At 42.9% G+C, this 12,434-nt stretch overlaps 1 protein-coding gene across 2 annotated transcripts; it reads right to left on the reverse strand.

Moving 5' to 3' along the window:
* On the reverse strand, window positions 1-11,118 carry LOC120732922. 2 transcript variants are annotated; one of them, XM_040030836.1, is made up of 7 exons: window positions 11,002-11,118; window positions 9,217-9,414; window positions 8,990-9,103; window positions 6,422-6,478; window positions 3,031-3,312; window positions 2,788-2,910; window positions 1-393 (listed from the first exon to the last, which is right to left on the reverse strand). In XM_040030836.1, exons 2-7 carry the CDS (start codon window positions 9,391-9,393, stop codon window positions 319-321), a joined length of 828 nt encoding a protein of 275 aa, XP_039886770.1. In that variant the 5' UTR covers window positions 9,394-9,414; window positions 11,002-11,118; the 3' UTR covers window positions 1-318. The 2 variants fall into 2 exon arrangements, with proteins under 2 accessions (XP_039886770.1, XP_039886771.1); XM_040030837.1 differs by having other exon boundaries at window positions 9,217-9,432; window positions 11,002-11,090.
* Window positions 11,119-12,434: the final 1,316 nt, after the last annotated feature.

Raw genomic sequence — 12,434 nt, forward strand, 5'->3', positions numbered from 1 at the left:
TGAACTTTTCATGTTTTATTGAACATACCAAGAAATCATTTACAGCACAGGCTGAGAAAAGTAAAAATTTGAGTTTCTTAAAATTTCAAACCTCATTTAAAAGTAACAACCTCCACCTGACATTCCCTGTTTACACACTTCTGTAAAAAAAGAAAGAAAAGAAAAGACTTGTAACAATTATTTTTTACATACGCAGGTGCTGGGATCTAACTAAACATAAGATATACATCACTACATCAAAACACAGTAATAATTCGTATATTATCAGTAAGTTCTTAGCAAGAATGTGTGTAAATCGCTGATATTTCGTAAACAGAGTCAGGCTGTTAATGCCTCAGGCTGTGCAGTGACTTCCTCCAGCAGAGGTTTGTAGAGCTCTGGGTCGTCAGTGCTCTAAAAGAGAAAAATAATATTTGTGAAGTGTAAACTCCCTCCAGTCACAAACACGACTGTGCACACTTTGATGACATTTTCATGCAGGAATACAAAAAGAATCAACATTTAAGGTGACATTAAAAATAAAGTACAATTACAATTTATTTTATTGTTATTAAAACAATAGCTCCGGAGTCAGCCGACAGGTATCGACAGGCCAAGCGGAATGCGGCTCGGGCAGTGGCTGAAGCAAAAACTCGGGTGTGGGAGGAGTTCGGAGAGGCCACGGAAAAAGACTTTCAGACTGCCTCGAAGAGATTCTGGCAAACCATCAGGCATCTCAGGAGGGGAAAGCGGTGCTCTACCTGCACTGTGTATAGTGCTGGCGGAGCACTGCTGACGTCGACTGAGAAAATTGTCAGGCGGTGGAAGGAATACTTCGAGGACCTCCTTAATCCCACTGACACGTCTTCCGAGGAGGAAGCAGAGTCTGGGGATGAGGGGAATGACCCGCCAATCTCCGGGGGCGAGGTCACTGAGGCAGTTAAACAGCTCCTTGGTGGCAGAGCCCCTGGTGTTGATGAGGTCCGCCCCGAGTTCCTGAAGGCTCTGGACGTTGTAGGGCTGTCCTGGTTGACACGCCTCTACAATGTTGCGTGGAGATCAGGGGCAGTACCCCTGGACTGGCAGACCGGGATGGTGGTCCCCATCTTTAAGAAGGGAGACCAGAGGGTGTGTTCCAACTACAGGGGGATCACACTCCTCAGCCTCCCTGGGAAAGTCTATGCCAGGGTGCTGGAAAGGAGAGTTTGTCCGCTAGTCGAACCTCGGATACAGGAGGAACAATGCGGTTTTCGTCCTGGTCGCGGAACACTGGACCAGCTCTTTATCCTCTCAAGGATACTTGAGGGTGCATGGGAGTTTGCCCAACCAGTCTACATGTGTTTTGTGGACTTGGAGAAGGCATTCGACCGTGTCCCTCGGGGTGTCCTGTGGGAGGTGTTGCGGGATTATGGGGTGTCTGGCCCATTGTTACGGGCCATTCGATCCCTATACAACCGTTGTAAGAGCTTGGTTCGCATTGCCGGCAATAAGTCGGACTCGTTCCCGGTGGGTGATGGGCTCCGCCAGGGCTGCCCTTTGTCTCCGGTTCTGTTCATAATTTTTATGGACAGGATTTCTAGGCGCAGCCAAGTGGCGGAGGGCTTTCACTTTGGTGGCCTCAGAATCTCATCTCTGATTTTTGCAGATGATGTGGTTCTGTTGGCTTCATCGGGTGGAGGCCTCCAGCTTGCACTGGAACGCTTCGCAGCCGAGTGTGAATCAGCGGGAATGAGGAGCAGCACCTCCAAATCTGAGGCCATGGTTCTCAGCCGGAAAAGGGTGGAGTGCCCACTCCAGGTCGGGGATGAGTTCCTGCCCCAAGTGGAGGAGTTCAAGTATCTCGGGGTCTTGTTCGCGAGTGATGGGAGAAGGGAGCCGGAGATCAACAGACGGATTGGGGCTGCGGCTGCAGTGATGCGGATGCTGCAATGGTCCGTCGTGGTGAAGAGGGAGCTGAGTGTAAAAGCGAAGCTCTCAATTTACCGGTCGATCTACGTCCCTACCCTCACCTATGGCCAGGAGCTGTGGGCAGTGACCGAAAGAACGAGATCGCGGATACAAGCGGCAGAAATGAGCTTCCTCCGAAGGGTGGCTGGCCTCTCCCTTAGAGATAGGGTGAGAAGTTCGGCCATCCGGAAGGGGCTCAGAGTAGAGCCGCTGCTGCTCCACATCGAAAGGAGCCAGCTGAGGTGGTTCGGGTCTCTGACAAGGATGCCCCCTGGGCGCCTCCTGGGTGAGGTGTTCCAGGCATGTCCCACTGGGAGGAGGCCCCGAGGCAGACCCAGGACATGCTGGAGAGATTATATCTCTCGGCTGGCCTGGGAACGCCTTGGTGTTCCCCCGGATAAGCTGGAGGAGGTGGCTGGGGAGAGGGAGGTCTGGGCCTCTCTGCTTAGGCTGCAGCCCCCGCGACCCGGCCTCGGATAAAGCGGATGAAGATGGATGGAGGCGGGACTGGTGCCAGAGGTGAGGTTGAATACAAAGACCGTCCTCTGGATGCCGTGTAAGGCCCTATATGTATGTGTTATGAGAGTGTGAGCAATGTGGATGTCTACGTTGTGGAATAAAACTGAGGCACAGGCGGCCGGAAGGGGGCCAGCTCGAACCGTTCCAGTGCGAGCTGGAGGCCTCCACCCGATGAAGCCAACAGAACCGCATCATCCGCAAAAATCAGAGATGAGATTCTGAGGCCACCAAAGTGAAAGCCCTCCGCCACTTGGCTGCGCCTAGAAATGTTCAGCCAACATCTTCTACTATTTAACATGTTTATCAGAATGTGTTTGAACCTTTGTGTTGTCCATTATCTACCTTGTTTTGTCCTTTTTCTTTGTTCCTCAGAGCCTCGATTCCCAGGACAGCAGAGCTTATCACAACACAGAACTCCAGAACAGACAAGGTGATCATCACAGCACTGATGCTTCTCAGGAGCATCTGATGGGACACAAACAACAGTGTTTCATCTAAAGTCTCAAAATGTTATATACTGCAGTATATAAGATCGTATCATATAGTGTATATGTGCTATTTTTCTTTCTGCTTTCCCTAACTTACCACCAGCACTGCTTGGCCCTCCAAGCATTTCTCCTGAAGGAGTTTTTCATCTAAAGATGGAGGCCTTATTGTTTTCGTGCCATACCAGTAATCATTGTAGCCATTGTAACCATTGTAACCATTGTAGCCATTGTAACCATTGTAACCATTGTAGCCATTGTAGCCATTGTAGCAATCATAGTTCCAACGAATGCCAATGTCTCCTAAATAAACGCCGTACAGTGCACTGCCTGTCATGGCAAAAGCACCTCCAGTCAGATTCAGAATCACAGTAAGGATGACCTGGAAAACAAAAATGACCAGTTAATGTACAAGAAAATATCCAAACCATAAATCACACTTAGTGCATTCTTAGACTAAAGTATCATAGCCTCTGTGAGTACGCATGTTTTCATAGTCATGCCTGGATTCTTCATTAATCTAAACGTTGGTTTCTGTCTAGTTGCTGCTTTAGGATATGATGGTTGTGAATTTGGGTTTGGGGAAGTTTGGGGTTTCTGTTTTTGGTTTGTTAATGTTATTCTTCCCTTCAGATTAATGAAGTATCTGATTCTGATGATTCTTCAGATTTGTAATCTCTGTCGTAGATGTCATGGTCCTGAATCTGGTGACTCCATGTTTATGTTTTGTGTTTATCAATTTTTAGAGTTTTCTGATTTTTTGTTATTTTCTTCCAGTGTTTAGGTGTTCACTGTGCTCCCTTGTGTTCATGTCTTTTTACTTTGACGGTCCCTTGTGTTCATGTCTTTTTACTTTGACAGTCCCTTGTCTCATGTCTGTGTCCCTAGCATTGTCTCCCCTTAGGCTACGTCCACACTAGCCCGGATAGATTTGAAAATGGCGTTTTCATCTGAAAACTCTCTGCGTCCACACTAGCCTTTTCAGTCATTTTCACAGAATTGTGCGTCCACATTGAAACGGCCCAAAACGCTTCGTTCCAGTCCTGCGCAAAAGCGAGTGAATTTGCGCAAATTAAAGAATTTGAATAAAAGCTATCTGGAGCATGTACAAACTGATGTTAATCTTTTTTTAGGGCTGTCAAAATTGAGAGCAATCAAAACAAGTGCTGTATAATGCCCTCCGCTATCTTTGTTCAATTGGTCATATGACTGCATCACATGACTAAAATGCGTCATCATTTTAGAAAGTCTGCGTTTTCAAACATCCACACTGCGATGGGACAGCTCTGTTTTGAAATATATGCATTTTCGAGAGCGTTTTCAAAATGCTTTGGTGCAGTTGTGGATAGTTGTGGACTTTGTTGTTATTCTTTGTGATTTTTTTAAATGTTTTTGGATTGTTTGTTCTTTTTTTTTGTCTGGCAGCTGACACAGTCTCTCAGAGGATGGGATTTTTCTTTTTAAGGGGGGTGACAGGAGGAGAGAAGCTGCAGAGACACATAATAAAACTACAACTCTGCTTCCTGGTCCCAAGTCTAGATAATCACATTTGTGGAGGGGGGTTCATTAATTTGGCCAGATTTCTAAACAATGAGAGCTTCTTCGACGTGAATTATAATTTTACAGAAGTTACGTTTAAACTTAGGCAGTAGTTTTTTTTAACCTTAGCCAGCTGATCTGCTTCTTTTTCATTTTCTTCTTCCTTTACTCTTCTTGACATAATGAAATATAGAAACAGATCGAGTTCTGGATCACATCCCCTATTCAGTGTAATCTCTCAGGAAATCTATTGTGACTGTTGTCTTCATGCATGCTCAATCATCCAGGTAAGGAAATCCCAGAAAGCTGGTTCAGTGGGAGAAACGTTTGGTCGCTCATCCATCCTCTTCAGTCTCATTTGCATACTTACTGAAACTAGCACCACTGATGAACAATGGGCTGCGAGGTCAGTTTCTTGACCATTAGTATGCAAATTGTCACGACCGCTGATCTACAACCACTGATCAAAGACCATTGATCAGTGGCCATGAGTACCATTGGATATGAAAAGTTGCAGGTTAGCCTTCTTAGACTGTAAGATTTCCAACAGTAACGAGAGACGTTTAAATGTTGATGTGTACCGTAAAACCACGCATACGGATCAGTATTTAAGGTTTGACTCTCACCATCCAGTGGAGCACAATCTGGGTGTCACCAGTGCGCTACAACACAGAATGAACACCATCCCCACAGACAAAGCGGTCAGGGAAGCAGAAGAACATCACATCAAGAAGGCCCTGAGTAAATGTGGTTATCCCAGCTGGACATTTGTGTTACGGCCTCTGGCCTCAGGTGGCCCCGCCTTCCTCTATGGAAATCAAAGTGCTCCAAGACTCACGGGGGATTGGCTGGCCCGGACCTATGCCCGCCCCAACTTCATGCAGATCAGAGCGTGTCAGACCACTCACACCATTGGCTGCTGCAGGAGCCTTGAGTACGACAGACCAATGACACAGCTGCCTGCAATTACCTGAGAATATAAAAGGCTGAGGATTCTTCATTCGAAGAGGGACTTGTTGACTCGAACAGACTGTGTCGATTGTCCCGCCTTTTGCCTTTTGCCTCCATTTGAGCCTTTGTTTTGAGTTGCCTCCCGTGAGATGTTTAGATGAATAGTGTTCTACTTGAGTTAGTAGTGTTACTTGAGTTGTTTGTTATGTTTGTCTAAAATCCCTCTATTGCCTAGTGAGCTGTTTCACTAACGGTTTTCAGTTGTGTTAATAAACCTCGTATTTTTCTTTTTATCTAACCTCCTGGTCTCTGGGCTCATTTATGTTACATCCGCTGTCGCCTAGTAGAGCCGGGTCGTAACAATTTGTCAAAGCTGGGAAGGCTCCTAAAGAAAGCTCCAACTGATCCAGGAGAGAAGGACAAGTGCTGCCTAAGTGAAAACCCTTTGTGATCCTGTATGTGTCATGAGCATCGGAACAATTAAGACTCATTTTTTTTAAACACCGTGTCTCTGTGGCTTTTAAAACCCTGAACATGCTCCGCCAAAAATTGGGGAATCAGGGAAACCAAATAACCTTTGGAGAAATGGATGGCACCACACAGAAGAGCTACCTCATCAGGCCAGGACTCTGCAGTCTATTTACACCTACAGGCCAGTGGACTATCTTTCAATGATGAAGATGTAACGTCCTGATTGTTGTTTGTAATATAAACTGTTTCAAGATGCAGTGCGAAAAGTTGGAAGTGGGGTCAGGAGTGGGAAATAATTTTTATCAAAGTATTTTATTTGATAAAAATAATTTAGCAGTTATATGTAGACTAGAGGGGTGTTAAGTCCTCCTTCAGCAAACTTCCCTCCAGTATTTATGCAAGTGTGTGTATGCTGTAGGACATACTGTACATGTTTAATATATTTATCTTGAATGCAAATAAGAATAAGACATGACATCAAAAAGTCCTTTAGAGATCATATGAAAATGTTTTACAGCTGAAATACTCACCAAACATGGACTTGGATACTTCTCAGACAAAACGCACATAATTCCAAAGATGATGAACTAGACAAAAGACAAAATAAATAAATACATAAATAAAGTTCACGTCCATCTTTTTACTGAGTGCAACAGAGAAAACAGAGGGGTCTTTATGGACATTTTATCCCCTCTTCTTGCAGGATATGTTGTAAATAAACTTTTCGCCATGAGAGAACAATTGTACAGTTTAAGGAGGTTGGAAAGACTATACAATTTGTTTGTTTACAAAAACAAATTGTATGGTTTGTTTGTGTAAACTGGTATTTTGAACTATAGCCAATTTACTCCCAACTCTTACGCGACTATGAACTGGTGCATGTAAATGTGGACCAGTGTCATCACACTTAGACAGATCTTGGACAAAACTTGGCAATTAAGCTTTCTGTCACATATTTAACTGTGGAAAGATATGTTTGATCCCCAAAATGATCTTCTCTTAAAGATTACTCAGTTGATTCCTATTCCATTACTGTGACAGGTTTGGTTTACATGGCTCTTTTTTGGCATTTCATTTCTAATCTTGTGTATCCAGTATGACCTGATGTGAAATGGAAAAACAAATCTGGTCATCTTTTTTTTCTTAACCAAATCTCACTAACAAGGGAGCAACACAGGTCACCAATTTATCACAAACAGACAACCACACACTCTCATTTCCACTCCTAAGGACAATTTAGAATTACAAGTTAACATGAAACACATCTTTGGGCTGTGGAGGAAACCGGATCACCCAGAAATAACTCACACACAACTCACACCCAATCCAGAACCTTGTTGCTATTAGGCAACAATAACAACCACTGTGCATATATATATATATATATATATTAGGGGTGCAACGATATTCGTATCGATATTGAACCGTTCGATACAGTGCTTTCGGTTCGGTACGCATATGTATCGAACAATACAACATTTGTAATTTATTTTATCAATTTTCCTTCTGACGATGCTGTCTGTGTTGAGCGCTCAGTGAATCTGTGTTCGACTACTCCGCCTAGGCTGCACTGTCGAGCGCAGATCCACTGAGCGCTCAACACAGACAGCATAGTCAGAAGGAAGAGCGCAGGGCAAGCTAGCGAGACAGAAGTTAAGCTCTACTTGCAACATTCAGATCTGGCGTTTGGAATTATTTTGGTTTTCATGTGACGTATGACCCTGAAGGTAAGCGAGTCATGGACTAAAGTAAAACAGTATGTTGGATGTGCCATGCAGTGCTCAATTACATTGGTGTGAACTAGTGTGTTAGCGCAGTTAGCTCGTTAACGTGTTTGCCGTCTAGCCCCATGCACGGAGCGATCGGCGGTAGCTCGTTAACGGAGATTTGCCGTGTTGTGGCGTTAAGGTCATTTCAACGAGATTAACCTGAAAGCACTAGTGGGAACACAACGAATATGACTGCACATGTACGCCGACATCATCCTAGTGCAAAGACAAGTGGAAGCAGACAAAAAAAAGCAAGCATGCTACTAACTTTAGCCGAGTCATTTAGACAGCTGTTAGCACATGATTCTCCTTATATGTTTAATATGCTGCTGAGAATATAGCCCAGAAGAAGCGGATAGTATAGCTTTTATTTTGGAAAGAGCCATTTCTCTGTAATAAACTCTCTTTTCCAAAGATGAGTGATTCCTCAATCAGATACGGGCTTGCAATATCCCTAGCCCGACGTCCCGGAGCTAGCGATTTTTTCAGTCGGGCTACCACAATCTATCTCTTCCCTGCCCGTCGGGCTATTGTAGGAAAAATATATGTCAATGCTTTTGCATTCTTTCAGAAATGTAGCTGGGTAATTATGTCATTGGCATCGGTGAGCCACTGTCAATATGTGACATATTGAAGTCGCGTTTGAATTTGCGCTTGTTTTTTTGCTTTCACTTTGCAATCGTGCGAACTGTGTATAGAGAGCGACAGCACTGATCTGTGAGTGATGATAATTTGTGCACCAATTCCTCTGACATCGTCTTATTAATCGTTAGCTTACTATGCAAACATGACAAGTGAAATCTCCCGCAGCAAGCTTAAACATGTGAGAGGTTGATCGCGCAGAGAATCGCTGAGCTTATGTGAGTGAGCGTGTAAAAGCATTTCAGTTCTGCTGAGCCAAATAAGACAGGTCAGGGTGAAGAAGTGACAGCCAAAGAAAAGCTTACCACAAAACGGAGAAGTTATGACAAATCAGACTATAAGGCAAAAAGAAAGTGCAGCTTTATGGTTTCATGGACAAAATAATTTCTGTGGCTGCAATATGACGAGCTAAATAACCAGGGCTGCACATAAGTGGTCCGCAGGTGCGCATTCGCTGTCAAAATAAAAAACACGCACAAGGGTTAGGGTTAAATTTAAAAACTGTACTTTTGAGTTAAAATATATATTTATAATTTTAATAAATGACAAATTAAAAATGCATGAACATTTTTTTGTATCGAAAAAATATCGAACCGTGACACCAAAGTATCGAACCGAACCGAACCGTGAATTTTGTGTATCGTTGCACCCCTAATATATATATATATTCCATCATTATTTCCTTACCAATGCACCCAACCAAAATGGAAAGCCTAAGTAGTCTATGTAAGGGGAGGTCCAAGCGTTATAGAGTATAAGTCCAAATCCAATGTTGAGCAGCCCGATCATTATCTGCAGAGTCTGTGAAAAATGAAGTACAGTATGAACAGTGAACATTGTGCAGTTTAAGAAAAAACTACAAATTAAAAAATAGGCATAATATAAAATGTGATGTGTAGATGGTTGTAGCTCACCCCCAGCACTGTCTGAGAAGCTCTGTTGAGACTTCTCAGGCGCTGAGACACAGTGCAGCACACTGGACTGTAGCAAAGGTTCTTGAAGATCTGGCACAGAGGAGGCCAAGGACTTTGGGGGTCAGAGGTCAGAGTGAACACAGTGACCCCATCAGCCTTGGACACAGTCACTGACATCCTGTCTTGAGATCCTGGAGACTGAGAGACAAGAAAAAACTGAAATGAGCTGAATCGGATTAAAGTCTTAGTGGAAAAACAATTTGATCCAAACACCTCACTTCCCTTCACTTAACTTCACTTTCCACCAAAGGAGCTTTAAACAGAATTTGAAAAGTAATCTTTTAATTAATTAAACCGACTTGATGCCAGGAGGCTGTCACATCACTGGACGCTCTCAAGTTGGCTTTAACAGGTGACACTGGTTCTAAATATGGATAACACTGTGCTGATACCAGTTTACAAGAATGTTTTACATGGAAAGGCAACCTCCAGGTGCTGAAAATGGAATCCCGCAGTGATGTGCCCAGTCACTTTACTGTGTCGGCTACAACAGCAGGTCACGTGTCATAAACTTCTATGTTAAAATTTTCACTTCACAGCAGAAAAAAAGTTTGTCGTGTGCTACAAAAATGGGTTTGGTCTCTATAGATAATTTCTGGTAACAACCAACATCATCATAATAACAATCAGATTCATAGTAAAAGTGTGATGGTCCGTAGTCGGGTGACTCCATGTTTCGGTTTTTGTTTATTCAATGTTCTGGGTTTTTCATGATTTGGTTTTTTGTATTTTCTGTTCCTTAGTTATTCTTTAGCACTGCTGTGATTTCCTTTAGGTTTTGTCTCTGTGCCTCCCTTGTGTTCCTTCTGTTGTGTCTTATTTTCCTGGTTCGATGTTTGTGTTATTTCCTGTTTTACTTTGACAGTCCCATGTCCAATGTCAGTGTGTCTAATTTTGCTTCCCCTCGTCTTGTCATGTCTAATTAATCCCAGCTGTGTTTCCCTCCTACATCCCATTCCCTCATTATTCCCTCATATATTTAAACCCTGTGTGTTCCTTTGCCTTTTGTCCTGTTGTACCTCCTCATGTGTGTAAGTCTCCCTGTGTTTCTGGTTTGGAGTTTTAGTTCTAGTTTTCTAGAACTAAAACTTTTCTAGTTTTATCTCTAGAGTCCTGTGTTCACACCCACTTCCTGCCTGCCTCCGCCTCACATGACAAAAAGTTGTCATTATTAATATTTTAATCTTTCATTTCTGCTGAATTGTTTCTCCTTCCTCCCTCAGTTGTTACATGAAAAATCTCTTTCTCAATAATCGTTGCCACATTTATATCAACAAAGCTAAATAAAAGAAACTTTTTCTATTTAATGCAACACATTTCAAAAACTCCAGAAATGTAGTTAAATCCACAGTTTTAGCAGATAAATGTGCAGCACATAGTGATGTCAGCACCATGCCCCAGCTTTATTTACTGCACACTCTTGTTCAAGGAACAAGGAAGTCATGTTTTTGTGTTGTTTTCCACCCATAACCTGAAACCCCTGTACCAATCAATAAATATATGTACTATATTTTATATTTACTATTAGACTTCTTACTGTATAAGTTGTATTTTTGTCTTCCAGAAATCATAAAATCAGTTTCAACTTGATGTGTTTTCTGATGTTGTTAAAACTTACAACATGGAGATAAATGAACAACAATTAGATTAAACCACATTTTTTACATGAATACACAACTCTTAATTAGTCTGAATTACAAGCTGAATCAAACATGAAAGACTTACCTGTTAGTGAAGAACAAAAACTTAAACAACTCCGTTTGAAAAGCAAACAAGTCTGATCAAGTAAGCGGTACACTGGAAAGAGGAAACCAAGAGCTGGCCAAACCTGTTACCAATAGCGCCTCCTCCTTACAAAACAAATTTCCCACGTGTGGGACTAATAAAGGTTATCTTATCTTATCTTATCTTATCTTATGCTCTACATGGTAAGAAAGGTGAGCATAAAAATATGATGTATAAGGTAACACCTGCAGAAAAGGTAGCAGTGACATGAGAGGAGCCACAAGTTTATGTTCAGTTCATGTCAAGAGTTAAAGAAATATTTTCAGCAAACATGCCGAACTTGAACTTCAAACATTCATCAAATAAACTTGATCAACAACTTTATAATAAATATTTTTGTTATATTCCCTCTATGGAGTCAATACACTATTAGGGCTTATACAGAGTCAGACTGATACACACGGTAGCTTGTTTACATGTTGACTTCTTCTCTGTATTAACATAACACAGAAGTTACACACACACACACACATACACATAACTGGGCGTGGTGCCCCCTACTGGCGATAGCTTGTACAGCATACCATAAATCTTGATTCATACATAACAATTTTATAACAATTAATTAATTGGGACAATCAGTCAAACATAATTAAAAGAATCACCTGTTAACAAACTTGGTGCGTTTGCTGCACAGTTTGGAAAAAGCAAACAGGAAAGAAATACAACAGCGCTCTCTGGTGGTCACTGCGACACTCTTACTACACCTTTATTGTACAATTACAAGAACAAAGGTTATGAGCCGTGTCCACTTCTCCACAGGCAACTAGTGATGGGAATAACAGCGTTAGAAGTAACGATGTTACTAACGGCGTTACTTTTTTCAGTAAGGAGAATGCTGTAGACTCTCGCTCACGCTTGCCTGGGATAAAGTAGATAAGAGGGGACCATCTCTAGTGGAAAGTTACTGAGACACTGTTGTTTAGACTAGAATGAGAGAGCAGTATGTGAGGACTCAGGGCTGTGTGTCGGACAGGGTCGTCTGCAGTACGGGGGCCCCACAGGGAACGGTTCTGGCTCCGTTCCTCTTCACCATCTACACTGCAGACTTCTCCCACAATTCCACCCAGTGCTTCCTGCAGAAGTTCTCTGATGACTCTGCAATAGTCGGCCTCATCACTGATGGGGACGACAAGGAGTACAGAGGACTGACCCAAGACTTTGTGGACTGGTGCCAGCTGAACTACCTCCAGATCAACGCCAGTAAAACCAAGGAACTGGTGGTAGACTTCCGCAGGCACAAGCATTCTCCACTGCAACCACTGAACATCCAAGGTATGGACATAGAGGCTGTGGACAGCTACAGGTACCTTGGTGTTCATCTGAACAATAGACTGGACTGGACTCATAACTCAGACGCCCTCTACAGGAAA

This window comes from Simochromis diagramma, unplaced genomic scaffold, assembly GCF_900408965.1.
Source record: "Simochromis diagramma unplaced genomic scaffold, fSimDia1.1 OVJJ01000361.1, whole genome shotgun sequence".
NCBI classification, from domain to species: Eukaryota; Metazoa; Chordata; class Actinopteri; order Cichliformes; family Cichlidae; genus Simochromis; species Simochromis diagramma.

Excerpts from the sequence above, each read along its gene's own strand:
- LOC120732922 (XM_040030836.1), bottom strand. The coding sequence starts at position 9,393 with ATGTCAGTGACTGTGTCCAAGGCTGATGGGGTCACTGTGTTCACTCTG. Across the intron at positions 9,104-9,216 it reads CTTCTCAGACAGTGCTGGGG|ACTCTGCAGATAATGATCGG; the intron begins GTGAGCTACAAC and ends CATTTTTCACAG. Across the intron at positions 6,479-8,989 it reads CATTTTGGTTGGGTGCATTG|TTCATCATCTTTGGAATTAT; the intron begins GTAAGGAAATAA and ends TCTTTTGTCTAG.